The sequence below is a fragment of the Salmo salar genome, chromosome ssa01 (genome assembly GCF_905237065.1).
Source record: "Salmo salar chromosome ssa01, Ssal_v3.1, whole genome shotgun sequence".
Classification (NCBI taxonomy): Eukaryota; Metazoa; Chordata; class Actinopteri; order Salmoniformes; family Salmonidae; genus Salmo; species Salmo salar.
The window spans coordinates 24644874-24661993 of NC_059442.1; the positions used below are offsets into that span (position 1 = coordinate 24644874).

At 43.8% G+C, this 17120-nt stretch overlaps 1 protein-coding gene across 4 annotated transcripts in view; it reads left to right on the plus strand.

Annotated features, from left to right (window-relative positions):
- Positions 1 to 16203, plus strand: part of LOC106581812 (coiled-coil domain-containing protein 9B) — a 48603-nt gene extending 32400 nt beyond the window's left edge. For 3 of the 4 annotated variants that reach the window (XM_014164217.2, XM_014164303.2, XM_014164366.2), the window contains exons 7-14: positions 9583 to 9767; positions 11872 to 11921; positions 12044 to 12094; positions 12226 to 12322; positions 13525 to 13558; positions 13697 to 14405; positions 14756 to 14838; positions 15538 to 16203. In XM_014164217.2, coding sequence (XP_014019692.2) covers positions 9583 to 9767; positions 11872 to 11921; positions 12044 to 12094; positions 12226 to 12322; positions 13525 to 13558; positions 13697 to 14405; positions 14756 to 14838; positions 15538 to 15597 — 1269 coding nt within the window. In that variant the 3' untranslated portion in view covers positions 15598 to 16203. Of the gene's footprint in view, positions 1 to 9582; positions 9768 to 11871; positions 11922 to 12043; positions 12095 to 12225; positions 12323 to 13524; positions 13559 to 13696; positions 14406 to 14755; positions 14839 to 15328; positions 15385 to 15537 lie in introns of those variants that run through there. The other variant, XM_014164457.2, reaches the window with a different exon arrangement.
- The last annotated feature ends 917 nt before the right edge of the window (positions 16204 to 17120 follow it).

The window sequence follows — 17120 nt, forward strand, 5'->3', positions numbered from 1 at the left end:
AGTGGGCAGCTTGATGAAAGCCAGTTAATATTTAAAATCATCCAGAAAATATACCTCGGTTGATATCACATACATTATCAAGCATTTCACACATGTTATCCAGATACTGAGTGTTAACACTTGGTCTATAGCAGCTTCCCACCAGAATGGGCTTTAGGTGAGGCAGTATTTAACATGAGATCCTCTCTAATCTTTACAGGAACGTGGTTCTGAATATAAACAGCAACACCCCCACCATTGGCATTTATATATTTTCTGTAAATGTTATAACCTTGTATTACTACCACTGTATCATCAAAGTCATTACCTAAGTGAGTTTCAGAGTCAGAATATGAATGTCATCTTTTACTAGCAATTGATTGATTTAGTGAACCTTGTTTCTTAAGCTACATATGTTAACTTGGGCTATTTTGAGCACTTTTCTTCTGGGATGCTTACTTATTGCTTTTATTGCTTTACTGGGAAGCTTAGCAGAAGTAGATAAGCTCATGTTATTTATGTTAGTGCAGGGTGAACTGCAAACATTGAACTTCCTCCTAGGGCACACTGGCTCAGTGCCAGCAGTATAAATCTGGTTCATAGGCACATGATTACTGCATACAATAGCTGTAGGATCAGCAGAGGCATTCAGGACAGTTAAGAGAGACATTAATTAGGTTACTTACATTGTCTACCAACGCCCCTGGTAATCATACATTTGCTGAAGCATTATGACAACTCTGCGTCACAATGGTAGGGATTAGCTGAGCTGGGCTTGGGTCATTGATAAGTCATTGTCTCAACACAGCCTTATAATGCTGTGAAAGGGTCCAGGAACCCAAATGATTTAGATGGATCCCATCCTCCTTATAAAAAAATGGTTTTGTTTCCAAAAGTTATCGAAATTGTCAACAAAAGTTACACCCATTGAGCTGCAATAATCACGTAGCCATTTGTGAAGAGAAAGAATCCTGCTAAAGTGTTCCATGCCACGATTCAGAGGGGGCACAGGGCCAGATTTGATGGGTATTTTGTTAGTGTCTAGCGGACTCTTTAAAATCCAGTTTCAACTGTTCAGAGCTGCCCTTCATAATGTAATTTAAACCCACATGGACTACGATAGAATCGATTTCAATGTCCTGACGTAGTACGTTCGGGAGAAGCTTAGTAATGTATTTTATTCGAGCTCCAGGGGAGGATGTTGTTTTTGCACCAGAAATGGTCACATTTCTTACCAGGGAACTACCCAAAATCCCATCTGGCGAGAATGATGAGGAAATCCACCCACTCCCACACTTCACAGGATTTGGAGAACCCTTTATGGATGGGCGAGAGGCAGGATAACTTGAGCCCGTTGCTCCCGGCGCCTGGTGCAGGCCTCCAACAGATGGAGAAGCCCTGCTTGATCCAGAGCAGGAATGGAAGGTTGCCGACGTCGACTTCGAAATCGTAGTAGTAGGTACTGCGGCCGCAGACACCGGCACCCCCAGCGACGAAGGTGCAGGAAGATCAGGCTCCAGGACGTCTAAACTATTTGTTTTTTTGTATCTGCCCCAGGCCTCTCGTTGGGAGTGTAGACTGCTTTGCGGGAGGCCGCTGTCTTTCGCTTCCACGGCTCGTGACATGTGACCATCATTGATTGCCTTGCTCTTACCAGAAGCCGCTGTTAGATCCATTCGGAATATGGAGAAGCAGACTTTGCAATTCTGAATAGTTTTTCGACTTGGATGCACTTTCTGATACAACAGAGCATGATCAGCATGATCAGACTCTTTCCTCTTCAGACAATATACACTGCTCAAAAAAATAAAGGGAACACTTAAACAACACAATGTAACTCCAAGTCAATCACACTTCTGTGAAATCAAACTGTCCACTTAGGAAGCAACACTGATTGACAATAAATTTCACATGCTGTTGTGCAAATGGAATAGACAACAGGTGGAAATTATAGGCAATTAGCAAGACACCCCCAATAAAGGAGTGGTTCGGCAGGTGGTGACCACAGACCACTTCTCAGTTCTTATGCTTCCTGGCTGATGTTTTGGTCACTTTTGAATGCTGGCGGTGCTTTCACTCTAGTGGTAGCATGAGACGGAGTCTACAACCCACACAAGTGGCTCAGGTAGTGCAGCTCATCCAGGATGGCACATCAATGCGAGCTGTGGCAAGAAGGTTTGCTGTGTCTGTCAGCGTAGTGTCCAGAGCATGGAGGCGCTACCAGGAGACAGGCCAGTACATCAGGAGACGTGGAGGAGGCCGTAGGAGGGCAACAACCCAGCAGCAGGACCGCTACCTCCGCCTTTGTGCAAGGAGGAGCACTGCCAGAGCCCTGCAAAATCACCTCCAGCAGGCTACAAATGTGCATGTGTCTGCTCAAACGGTCAGAAACAGACTCCATGAGGGTGGTATGAGGGCCCGACGTCCACAGGTGGGGGTTGTGCTTACAGCCCAACACCGTGCAGGACGTTTGGCATTTGCCAGAGAACACCAAGATTGGCAAATTCGCCACTGGTGCCCCCTGTGCTCTTCACAGATGAAAGCAGGTTCACACTGAGCACATGTGACAGACGTGACAGAGTCTGGAGACGCCGTGGAGAACGTTCTGCTGCCTGCAACATCCTCCAGCATGACCGGTTTGGCGGTGGGTCAGTCATGGTGTGGGGTGGCATTTCTTTGGGGGGGCCGCACAGTCCTCCATGTGCTCGCCAGAGGTAGCCTGACTGCCATTAGGTACCGAGATGAGATCCTCAGACCCCTTGTGAGACCATATGCTGGTGCGGTTGGCCCTGGGTTCCTCCTAATGCAAGACAATGCTAGACCTCATGTGGCTGGAGTGTGTCAGCAGTTCCTGCAAGAGGAAGGCATTGATGCTATGGACTGGCCCGCCCGTTCCCCAGACCTGAATCCAATTGAGCACATCTGGGACATCATGTCTCGCTCCATCCACCAATGCCACGTTGCACCACAGACTGTCCAGGAGTTGGCGGATGCTTTAGTCCAGGTCTGGGAGGAGATCCCTCAGGAGACCATCCACCACCTCATCAGGAGCATGCCCAGGCGTTGTAGGGAGGTCATACAGGCACGTGGAGGCCACACACACTACTGAGCCTCATTTTGACCTATTTTAAGGACATTACATCAAAGTTGGATCAGCCTGTAGTGTGGTTTTCCACTTTAATTTTGAGTGTGACTCCAAATCCAGACCTCCATGGGTTGATAAATTGGATTTCCATTGATTATTTTTGTGTGATTTTGTTGTCAGCACATTCAACTATGTAAAGAAAAAAGTATTTAATAAGATTATTTCATTCATTCAGATCTAGGATGTGTTATTTTAGTGTTCCCTTTCTTTTTTTGAGCAGTATATTATGCACAGCCACATACAGTTCCATAAACTCAGCAAATTAACCATTGAACACATTAACGTTACTACTGACGACGTCATCATTTTCACCACCATCCATCAATGCTTGAATTGCATTCTTTTTCTTTGTTAGTCGAGCTTCCATCCACCTTTCCAACTTTTTTTCCACCAGAGCTTAAGAATGGGTGACTGCCATTTCCATTCACAATTTTCAGTTACACACTTCAATATCAACAATGCATTTCCAATAGCGCTTAACAGCTTCCCATCGCACCGATGGCTCATTCACAGTTGAATAGCTTGTGACAATGTTTCCAAACTAGACGCGTCAAACATTTCCAAACCAACAATCACAAAGAAATGGCTTAACTTGAAAATGATACCCGTACTGTACTCACGGTCTCTTTTGTTGGCAACGCTGATTTGCTCCAGGTGACTTGATAAATCTATAAAGTGTGGACATTTTAACTTAAATGTGGTGGCTTTCGAATAGCCGTGGGAAAACTAGTTGCACGTTTGAGACGCACATCCAAAATCCATTTTAGAAAACCCAAGAATCCAAATGAAATCGATGGCATGATGAATTAAACTTCACGTTTTATTTGTAGAATCCAAAATGATAAATGCAAGGCAAAGAAAGGTTCCAATATTCCAGGTAAACAAAAAAGATCAGGGTAAAAACGTATATGGTTAAAAAAATGTATGCCATCCCAGTATCACAAACATTTTCCATAACTAGTAGGCACTTACTTCCCCTCCTTATACCCAATATGCACCTATCTGGGCAAGCCCACCCGTCCTGATTGAGCCCCGTACTTCCAACTGATTGAGCCTAGAGGGCGTAATTGCCATATTTTAATTCAAATTATAGGACCATAATAAGAGGCCACATAACCAAATAAATGCAAACACCATATGTATATAGAAATTCAATATTATATTCTTAATGAGCAATATCATCTAATAAACACATATTTTCATAACCAAGGAAATATAGAAACAGACTCCAACACTCCCGGTCTTCGGAGTTGAAGAAGACGGCATCTTTCCCAAAACAAAAGTATCGCCCTCTCCCTTACACCCCCCCTCCCCCCCACTCCCTCTGGTAAGTTGTCCCCATGTGCCACCTGTGCTCTTGGTCTGTTAGTGTTGCCAGTGAAATATAGGGTAGGAGCAAGGTTGGGTAACAGATCAGGAGTGTGATAAACACCCAGAAGCAGGAGGCAGGCAGGGAGGGATTGAACAGAGCCTTCAGAGGAAAGTGAGATACATAGTCAGTTGTACAACTGAATGCATTCAGCTGAAATGTGTTTTCCGCATTTAACCCAAACCCTCTGAATCCGAGAGGTGTGGGGGGCTGCCTTAATTGACATCATCGGTGCCCTTGGAGCAATTGTTCTTCGGGGTTAACTGCCTTGCTCAGGAGCAGAATGACAGATATTTACCTTGTCGGCTCAGGGGGATTCGACCCAGCAACCTTTTGGTTACTGGCCCAACACTCCTACCCGCAAGGAAGGAGCCACATGACAAGTGATGCTGTTCATGTCCCACTCAGCTATACTACGTTGGTGTGTTCTCAGCCCGGCTGTGGAGAATGCTATGAGTTACGCAACCTCTTCCATCGTGGCTGGTTTTTGGATGCCAGCGTTGCATAAGAAGAACATGATCAGAGCTATGTTAGCAGCTATGATCTGATATAGCCTAGAAATGAAGTTGTTCTGATTTGGGAGGTATCCAACACCGCTTCGGAATAAGTATGGTCATACAGTTCTAGACATGACAGAGCACAGGGTATTCAATGGACACCAAATAAAATACTAAATATAAAACCTATTGAACTTAAGTCCAATAAGTCTTGTTTTCATTTTCTGTTGAAAAATGTTTTGCTACAATGCCCTAATGAATATGACCCAGGTTTTTTCTGTTGGCCAGTGTGCGGCTCCTCCCTGAACCCCTGTAACCCTGGGAGGGAGCCCCAGCAGAGGCAGGAAATTGAAAGTGCTAACTAGTGGTGTGCTTGGCGGAGCCAGCGGGGGTAGGCCTGTTAGAACATGTGAGACATGTCGTCCCCTGTGGCCCCTGCATCCCACAGGACCGGGGAAGAATAGACAAAGAGGAGCGAGGAGAAGCAAACCGAGAGATGATCACGGATGCCACGTTCCCGATAGTGCCTGCAGGAGAGCCACATGTTTACCTGTCTCTGATTGGTCCACACCGTGGAGGAAAACATCTTTCTGCCTGTCCCTAGTTTATCCCTCTGTGCCCAATCAGTGGCTTTCGTCTGTCTCCATTATTCTTGTCTCCTGACTGCTCCTGTCCGGTTGTAAAAACCCTTCACAGAAAGAGCATGAATGGAACCACACATCGATTCTCCTGGTTTGTAGAGTAGTATCTACACTACATGGCAAAACGTATGTGGACACCCCTTCAAATTATTGGATTTGGATATTTCAGCCACACCTGATGCTGACAGGTGTATAAAATGAGCACACAGCCATGGAATCTCCACAAACAAACATTGGCAGTAGAATGTCCCGTACTGAAGAGCTCAGTGACTTTCAATGTTACACCGTCATAGGATGCCACCTTTCCAACAAGTCAGTAGTCAAATTTCTGCCCTGCTAGAGCTGCCCTGGTCAACTGTAAGTGCTATTATCTTGAAGTGGAAACGTCTATGAGCAACAGTCGCTAAGTGGTAGGCCACACAAGCTCACAGATCGGGAGTGCTGAAGCGCACAGCGTGTAAAAATCGTCTGACCTCGGTTGCAACACTGATTCTTGTTCCAAACTGTCCCTGGAAGCAACATCAGCACAGTAACTGTTTGTCAGGAGCCTCATGAAATGGGTTTCCATGGTCGAGCAGCCACACACAAGCCTAAGATCACCACGCGCAATGCCAAGCGTCAGCTGGAGTGGTGTAAAGCTAGCCGCCATTGGATTCTGGAGCAGTGTGTAAGTTATTTTGTCTGTAGCAACACACTCTCAGGAGACACACCCTTCACCTGCACAGTGCACACACTCTCAGCAATGACAAGCTCCAGCCTTTTTCCTCTCCCTGCTGTTGCCAAGCATCTAGTCTCCCTAAAGACAGGAGTTTATTGATATTTGAGATGCATCTTTGGGGCCATGTGACAAGCACATCTGTCTACATCCCTGTCCCTGAGAATGTTGTGAAGGGCATTTCTTAGAGCTCATATTAGTAGCAGTTTAGTTTGGCCAGCCATGGAAGCCTTACCACTAGTATCATCACGCTACATTACCACTAGCATCATCACGCTACGTTACCACTAGTATCATCACGCTACGTTACCACTAGTATCATCACGCTACGATACCACTCGTATCATCACGCTACGTTACCACTAGTATCATCACGCTACGATACCACTAGTATCATCACGCTACGATACCACTAGTATCATCATGCTACGATACCACTAGTATCATCACGCTACGTTACCACTAGTATCATCACGCTACGATACCACTAGTATCATCATGCTACGATACCACTAGTATCATCACGCTACGATACCACTAGTATCATCACGCTACGTTACCACTAGTATCATCACGCTACGATACCACTAGTATCATCACGCTACGTTACCACTAGTATCATCACGCTAAGTTACCACTAGTATCATCACGCTACGATACCACTAGTATCATCACGCTACGTTACCACTAGTATCATCACGCTACGTTACCACTAGTATCATCACGCTACGTTACCACTAGTATCATCACGCTACGTTACCACTAGTATCATCACGCTACGATACCACTCGTATCATCACGCTACGATACCACTAGTATCATCACGCTACGTTACCACTAGTATCATCACGCTACGTTACCACTAGTATCATCACGCTACGTTACCACTAGTATCATCACGCTACGATACCACTAGTATCATCACGCTACGATACCACTAGCATCATCACGCTACGTTACCACTAGTATCATCACGCTACGCTACCACTCGTATCATCACGCTACGTTACCACTAGTATCATCACGCTACGTTACCACTAGTATCATCACGCTACGATACCACTAGCATCATCACGCTACATTACCACTAGTATCATCACGCTACGCTACCACTCGTATCATCACGCTACGATACCACTAGTATCATCACGCTACGTTACCACTAGTATCATCACGCTACGATACCACTAGTATCATCACGCTACGATACCACTAGTATCATCACGCTACGATACCACTAGCATCATCACGCTACGTTACCACTAGTATCATCACGCTACGATACCACTAGTATCATCACGCTACGATACCACTAGCATCATCACGCTATGTTACCACTAGTATCATCACGCTACGCTACCACTCGTATCATCATGCTACGTTACCACTAGTATCATCACGCTACGTTACCACTAGTATCATCACGCTACGATACCACTAGCATCATCACGCTACATTACCACTAGTATCATCACGCTACGCTACCACTCGTATCATCACGCTACGATACCACTAGTATCATCACGCTACGTTACCACTAGTATCATCACGCTACGATACCACTAGTATCATCACGCTACGATACCACTAGTATCATCACGCTACGTTACCACTAGTATCATCACGCTACGTTACCACTAGTATCATCACGCTACGATACCACTAGTATCATCACGCTACGTTACCACTAGTATCATCACGCTACGTTACCACTAGTATCATCACGCTACGTTACCACTAGTATCATCACGCTACGTTACCACTAGTATCATCACGCTACGTTACCACTAGTATCATCACGCTACGTTACCACTAGTATCATCACGCTGCGTTACTACTAGTATCATCACGCTACGATACCACTAGTATCATCACGCTACGATACCACTAGTATCATCACGCTACGTTACCACTAGTATCATCACGCTACGTTACCACTAGTATCATCACGCTGCGTTACCACTAGTATCATCACGCTGCGTTACCACTAGTATCATCACGCTGCGTTACCACTAGTATCATCACGCTACGTTACCACTAGTATCATCACGCTACGATACCACTAGTATCATCACGCTACGATACCACTAGCATCATCACGCTACGTTACCACTAGTATCATCACGCTACGCTACCACTCGTATCATCACGCTACGTTACCACTAGTATCATCACGCTACGTTACCACTAGTATCATCATGCTGCGTTACCACTAGTATCATCATGCTGCGTTACCACTAGTATCATCACGCTGCGTTACCACTAGTATCATCACGCTACGTTACCACTAGTATCATCACGCTACGATACCACTAGTATCATCACGCTGCGTTACCACTAGTATCATCACACTAGAAGTCTTCACGGATCCACCTGTACCAGAAAACCTGAGAGCCAATCCAAGACCAGAAAGGGTCCAGATCCAGAATTCTAAATAATGTCACTTGCTAGCTAACATTAGCTAGTTTAACTAGCTTCTCTTGGTTTGATGCAGTCAAGACAGGTACTGTGTAATCATATTTGATAATAGCCTAGCTATGGCAGCTATCAGTCAACTATAACGCGAGTCGGCTTGGTTGGTTACTGTCTCATCTCTACCTCTCTGTGTCACTCGCTCACAGTATAGCCCCTCCCCCGCCTGCTAGAGCAGCACCTCTCTCCCTCTCACACTGTATCAGTTCTGGTTAATAAAGTGTGTGTGTGTGTGTGTGTGTGTGTGTGTGTGTGTGTGTGTGTGTGTGTGTGTGTGTGTGTGTGTGTGTGTGTGTGTGTGTGTGTGTGTGTGTGTGTGTGTGTGTGTCTGTGTAAAACATTTTTATGCATATTGGGTTCGGGTGGGAAAGTCCCAGGTCAATTTCAGAACAGGTTGATAACTTGGATGAAAGCCTTGTAGCTCTCTAGGACCCGGGGTGACTAGTCACAATGATGTGATGAAAGCCCATCCAATTTACAGATATAACCTCTTTTATGTATGAACCAAGAGCACTTGTTCAGTTCTCCCTCAGACCCCTGCTGTTCCTCTGATCTTCTGGACTGCCCAGAGGCTTCACCAATCCAAGGCCAATTATTATATAAGGCTGTTATTTTGACCTGTATTGCCACTGTCTCACACAAAGTGTTTGAAGAAAGCTTCCTCTCACAGCTGAAGTACAGATTGGATATCTGACCATGGTAGGCCTTTTGCAGTTTTCACCACTGGCACTAAACTATGACTGGTACTTGTGTTCTCCTTGCAGGAGTCTGAGAGGCTACACCCAGCGGGCGACACAGACCTCACCATCCCCACGTCTAAAGAGGAGCAGCAGGAGTACTTGTGCTGGAAGAAGGAGCGTGAGCAGATCGACCGTGAACGCTTGGCACGCCACAAAAATGCCAAGGGCCAGTGGAGGCGGGCATGGGACATGGACAAAACAGAGAATATGTAAGCCCACTCCCATCCCTGGCTGCTTGCACTTCTTTAATTTGCTCTGTCAATCATTTCAGTTTGGCTGTTCTGTTTGCTTGATGCATGTCTGAGTGCTCATTTTCCATTTTGATTATAAATGAATGTTACAATAAAAAAAGTACTCTTCTGTATGTGCTCGTCTTCTGGTCTTGTTCACACAACAACTAAAGCTAACTACCACACATCTCATCTCTTACCATGCAAAATAGGCCATTCTCTTGTCATTGTAACTAAACTTAAACGTTAACTCATTCACTCATCAAGGAGATTACCTTCTCTATTACTTCCTCTATTGAACAATGATGTATCTGTCTTTCTATCTTCTGTACTTCTAAATGTAGAAATGGTTGCATTGAATTTTCTAAGGAAGCGCAGAATGGTGTCTGCGGAGAGAAGATGGTGGTACAAACAATTTTTTAGGTTTTTGCCCTGGCACTACAGAGCTGATTCAAATAACCAACTCATTATCAAGCTTTGATTATTTGAATCAGCTGTGTAGTGCTATGGCAAAAACCAAACCGAGTTTAGTAAACCCTGCTCTAAGGTACTTTCAGAATGTTAATTTACTCTGGTGGAAGATTTCCATTGTTGGAGGTATTCACGCGATCCACATTTTGGACCATGCCCTGTCCCATGATACTGATTTCACACTGTCACAAGACTTAATCCAATCAAGTCACAAGACGTAAATAACAAGTCACAGCAAATGTAATGATGTTGGATGGTGACTGGCAAATAACGCTATTAGAGGGAGGAGAAGGAATGACCTGGCAAAAATGTGTTTGTTCTCTTCTGAGGTATCGTCTTTATTGGATCACCTCTGTTTATGAGCCGTTCTTAGAAAATGGCTTTGATAAATCTTGAAAGGGTATTTATCCTATAATCTAAATACCCTCTCCCTAGTACTCTTACCACCCTCTCCCTTTGTTAGCTATGCTAGACATTGGGCACTTTCACTAGAAGAAGTTTGTAACAAGCTGACATGCAATGTTTTAGAACCATGGAGAAAGGATAAAAGTAGGCCAGTTTTAGGCCTTGAGCGCCACAGAATGAAAACAACATCTTATATATAGCTTACATGATTTTGAATTTGGAACCCAGAATTTTACTATGTATGGAGCTGCTGTCCTTTCAAACAGTGGCGTCCTTACTGCTTAGGAGCAAAATATATGAACACCCCTCTTTCTGTTCCTTGTTGGAATTCAAACACAACAGATGTGCTGTGAGCAGCACAGTGACTGGATAAATAAATGTTCTGTTTAGAAGAAAGAAGCATCAAACTTTAAAGAGACAAGATAATAGGAGACTTTTTAGCTGGGGCTGGGATGCCTTTCCTTTTGAGGCATGGTTTAAATAAGGCCCCAGAGACTAACTAGAGTAGGAAAAATATTTTTGATTCAGCAGTTTAGATGTTGTCAATGAATGAGGAGTGTAGGATCATAACCTCTAGCTACAGATTTGTAACGTGATTCTCCATTAGCCGTTACAGGAAAGGTACTGTTTGGCGTAGAGCAGAGAATTTTCGACCAACCTTAACGTGGTCATACTATCTTCATTCTCGACTTGGCCAAACATGAATCTTCTAAAACGTTTGTGTCCAGTTGCAGGTGGTTTGTTTGAATTTATAAAATGCACTGTTATTAAAATAAATATATTTTTTTGCTCCATTAAGTAATCCAACAATGTGTAAGCAGCCATCGTGTCCATTTCAAATCTTCTCTCATTGATTGAGAGCGTTACAAATCTGTAGCTACATGACCTCAAGATACCACAGTCATCTCTGTACAATGTCTCATTCTTGCTCTGAGCTCAGCATGTAATGATTACTTGGAAATGAAAATGGCTGTTGAATGAAAGTAATGGAATGTAAATTGTTAGGTTAGTGGAATAACACAGATATTTGAGAAATGTCCAACCAAATGCATTGGACCCTTCATTAACCCTGGTAGGTAAGAGTTTGTCTGTTTACTTTAACACCAAAACCATGGCCTCGTTATCTGGTAGTTCATCTGTTGATGGAACATCCCAGCTGTGTATTAAGTTTTAATTATTTCACTGTAAACTAAATGTCTCTCTTTAGGTTTTCAGATACATCTCCTAGGGAGAGAGAAAGGGGGCCTACAGTCAGAGGTGAGAAATTCACTCTGTAGTAAATTATTTTCAACTCAAACACTGAGGAATAGTCAGACCATGATCAAGTATGTCTTATTTCCAGTGATACCCAATAATTGTTGAACTTGTTTGATTTCCAGGAGGAAGAAATGCAAAGAGGGGTCACCCCAAATCAAATGCTGATTCACGGGGTGAGTTTGAATGCTTTATACTGTGTACCAGCAGCTGAATCATTGAACTCCTCAGTACAAGCTACCAATCAGCCAATGATGGAGGAACTATTCTGAATTTTTCTCTTGGCTTTGCTTGTGTTCATCTCCAGGTCAGCAGCTGCGGGGCAAAGACAAGCGGGGTAAAAATGTTCCAGTGGTCAGCAGTAAAGCCAAGGGCAAGGACCGGCTGACTGGGAGGGCTAGAAGGTGAGTGGCAATAACAGCAGATTTAATCATAACAGCCTGTGTTGATGTAAGGAAAGCACACACCTTGCCTGGCTGTATGCAAACACACTGGGACTTACTCTAAAGAGCACAACGTGTCAAATGACCAAAAACAGCTAATTCACTTGTGCATTCTTCTGTTTTATTTCAAAAAGCCCACTGTTCCAGCTTTTTGTTCTGAAGCCATTGGTGAGGCTAGACTACTTTTAGGTTCTGTTAGCGGTGCTTGAGAGGCAGGTATTGGTGGCTGTGCGGTCCTCTGTGAGATTGAGCTGACCAGGGGAAAGAGCAGTCAGGTATGTCCAGGCAGAGTGCTCTCTTGTCTCAGTTGCCTGTTATTGGGTTTTGCTGCTGGTGCTAATTGGGAAAAGAGCAGAGCGTGAAGAGAACTGCTCAGACTAGCCTTACCTCTTAGGCAAAAAAAGTTATATCTAGAACCTAAAAGGGTTCCTCCGGCTGTCCCCCAGGATAACATTTTGAAGAACCCTTGTTGGTTCCAGGTAAAACCCTTTTGGTTCCATGTAGAACCATTTTGGGTTCCATGTAAAACCCTTTCCACAAAGGGTTCTACATGGAAACCAAAATGGTTTTACCTGGAACCAAAAAGGGCTATACCTGGAATCAAAAGGGTTTTTACCTAGAACCATTTTTTTATTTAACTAGGCAAGTCAGTTAAGAACAAATTCTTATTTACAATGACGGCCTACACTGGCCAAACTCTAACCCGGATGACGCTGGGCCAATTGTGCGCCACTCTATGAGACTCCCAATCACGTCTGGTTGTAATACAGCCTGGAATCTAACCAGGGTCTGTAGTGACGCCTCTAGTACTGAGATGCAGTGCCTTAGACTGCTGCGCCACTTTGGAGCCACAAAAGGATTCTCCAATGGGGATAGCCTAAAAACCCTTTTGGAACCCTTTTTCTAAGTGTAGACTGTCAAGCATTTCTCAGGATGTACAGAGGGCAGCCATGATTAAACACACAGGTGTGTAAGTGTACCTACAATCATCCTTCTCTATTTCGTCTCACTCACACTCTCTACATATCTCTTTCTATCTTTGACCCCACACAGAACAGATGTATTTTTTCTAAGTGCAAAAGTACTCACTTTGTTATCAGGATACTTTGAAGAATATAGACCACTCATTCTTAATGTTTCTAATAAAAAAATATATATTTCAGATGGGATGCCAGCGAGGATGGGGAGGATTTGCAGGTGAGAGGTTTAAACTGAATGCTTTTCATTGATGATATAGCTGTGCTTTGGTGAAAAAATGTCTGTGCTTGGGTTCAACAAAGAAATCTCTGTCTTCTTTATCATATTACTAATGGAATTTTATTTTTGCTCCTTCAGGCCTCTAAGACTAGTTTGGAGGAATTCTTAGAAGAGCTTGATGCTTTGGCTGACCCTGACATAGATGACTCCACTGCAGAAACTCCAGAGGTCAAAGATGGTGACCTCAAAATGGAGTCTTCGCTAACCCTGGATGTGGTGAAGCCCGAGAAAGTGAGTGGAAGCGTCAGTCCTGGCCTGGACAAGGCCGAGACAGCTCAGGCCCCGGACGACCCCCCGGACGACGGGACATCCAGACAGGGGAAGGCTGAGGCCTCGTCCCCTCAAGCTACAGAGAAGAAGGTCCGCTTCTCAGAGGAGCTCATTAAGGGGCCCGGGGCCTACGAGAAGCCCAGTACTGGGGCCCAGAACAGTGCCCGCTCAGAAACCAAGGGCTCCAGCGTGTTAAAAGTTGCCTCCCCCATCAAAAACGGACAGAACTTGGAGGAGCAGAAGCAGTCCCCCGAAGGCGACCAGGAGGATGCTGGTAATGCCCTGGACTGGGGGGATCAGCAGGCTGCAGCTGTCCAGGCGCAGAGCTCATCTGATGGGCAGAGACAGGGTCAGGAGGGCCCTCCATTTCTTGATGCCTCCAAAACAGAATGTGCTGAAAGCTGCCAGGATGGTGTGCTCAGCCCCGTTCTTCCCATTTTACACAGCAATGTCAAAGACCCTGCCCCTCCACAGGATAATTCTGTCCAGCCTTTAGAGCATGCCAAGAGCAATACAGGTAGGCAATAGTTTTGTTCGTGGTTAGTCCCTGTTAAATATTAATATCTACATGTACATACTACCTCAATCAGCCTGACTAACCGGTGTCTATATGTAGCCTCGCTACTTTTATAGCCTCGCTACTGTATATAGCCTGTCTTTTTATTGTCGTTTTATTTCTTTACTTACCTTTTGTTCACCTAACACCTTTTTTTGCACTATTGGTTAGAGCCTGTAAGTAAGCATTTCACTGTAAGGTCTACACCTGTTGTATTCAGCGCACGTGACAAATAAACTTGGATTTGAAATAGGTACAGTGTATAGTTATCACTATGATGCAATGTAAATAATGCTTGGTTCCCTTCACAGAGGCGCTGATTGACTCCAGTCTGTCTGTTCTCAGCCTGGAGTCAGGAGAGACTCACCCAACCCACACCACCAGTACCGATAAGGTCAGTATGGACTGAGAGAATATGAACAACTGGATGGATGGATGGATGGATGGAAAGAAAGGAGTGCATGACTCATCTGCATTGTAGTCTGGACTACGAGAGAGAGTGAATGTGGATGGATTGAAAAGGTGATGAGTGTATGATTCATCATCACTGCAAATTTGGGATTTTTGATTGCTGAATGAGTGCATTCCCTATGGTCTTCTGTAGTGTTTAAGTAGATTTGGAATAGACAAGAGAGACAATGCATGTTCAGAACTACTGTAGCAGGGTGATAATGCATTACCAACCACTGTGACAGGGTGATAATGCATTACCAACCACCATGGCAGGGTGATAATGCATTACCAACCACTGTGGCAGGGTGGTAATGCATTACCAGCCATAAAGATAAGTACTGTATATGTCTTCCTTTTGAGTAAAACTGTACTTTTACACCTATTTTTTAAAACCACATTGTTTAACCCCTTTTTATTGTTTTGTTTCATAGGCAAGAGAAAATGGGAAGATTGTTTGAAGGACTTTTGACGTTGCTATAACATTTTCTAGAACTGAACAACAACATGATTAATTAATTCAAGCGTTTACCATGAGCCTTTTAGTTTAATACCGCACTTGCTTCCAATAGCTCTTTGTAGATGTCCTGTGTCTAGTTGGTCAGGTTAAGACTAACATGCACAATGTTGTTTCTTTTGAAAGGATGCTAGCTGCTCAAGGTGGGAAAAGGAAACGATACATGTTCAAGTGAAGTCATTTTGAGCCTTTTGTCTGCTTGAAAATACTTTGCTTACAAGCACTTTATTCTTTATGAGGTATGAGAATTGACATGTCATACATTACTTAAAGTTGGAATCCTTAATGGTGAAACAGCTACGTCCTTTTGCGATATACAACAACAAAGAAGTTACTGCAAACAACGAACACTGTTTTTTTCCCCTCGGACATCATTACACGCGTGATAGAAGAGCACAATATGTATTGCATTTTTTTTTACCATGCTGCACGGCGCTCCTCAGCTCAGCAACAATAACAACGGTGGTGGTGGGGCGGCCAGTGGCGCCGTTTCCCCTTAAGTCTGTTATTTGAATGGCTGTTTTTGTTTACATTTGAAGTATTATTTCAAGGTACCAGTCCTAATGCTTGTATTAGTTCAGTTCCTATGGATGACTAACCTACATAACCTAAACAGGCCCCGCCATTAACCTTTGCCAGCCTTAGCAGTTGAATGACAAAATATAATTAGCATTATATGCTAATAGTTGTACACTGACTTTATTTACAGTACTAGTCAAAAGTTTGGACACACCTACTCATTCCAGGGTTTTTCTTTAGTTTTGACTATTTTCTACATTGTACAATAATAGTGAAGACAACAAAACTATGAAATAACACATATGGAGTCATGTAGTAACCAAAAAAGTGTTAAATAAATCAAAATATATTTTATATTTGAGACTATTCAAAGTAGCCACACTTTGCCTTGATGACAGCTTTGCACACTCTTGGCATTCTCTCAACCAGATTCATGGGGTAGTCACCTGGAATGCATTTCAATTAACAGGTGTGCATTGTTAAAAATTAATTTGTGGAGTTTCTTTCCTTCTTAATGTGTTTGAGCCAGTCAGTTAGTGTTGTGACAAGGTAGGGTGGTATACAGAAGATAGCCTTATTTGGTAAAAGACCAAGTCCATATTATGTCAAGAACAGCTCAAATAAGCAAAGAGAAACAACAGTCCATCATTACTTTAAGACATGAAGGTCAGTCAATCTGAAAAAGGTCAATAACTTTGAAAGTTTCTTAAAGTGCAGTTGCGAAAACCATGAAGTGGTATGATGAAACTGGCTCTCATGAGGACCGCCACAGGAAATTAAGACCCAGAGTTACTTCTGCTGCTGAGGAGAAGTTTATTAGAGTTACCATCCTCAGAAATCAGCTATTAATTGCACCTCAGATTGCATCCCAAATAAATGTAACAGACACATCTCAACATCAACTGTTCAGAGGAGACTGTGTGAATCAGGCCTTCATGGTCGAATTGCTGCAAAGAAACCACTACTAAAGGACACCAATAAGAAGAAGAGACTTGCGTGGGCCAAGAAACTTGAGCAATGGACATTAGACTGGTGGAGATCTGTCATTTGGTCTGATGAGTCCTAATTTGAAATTATTGTTCCAACCAGTGTGTTTTTCTGAGACACTGAATAAGTGAATGGATGATCTCTGCATTTGTGGTTCCCACTGTGAAGCATGGAGGAGGTGGTGTGATGGTGTGGGTGTACTT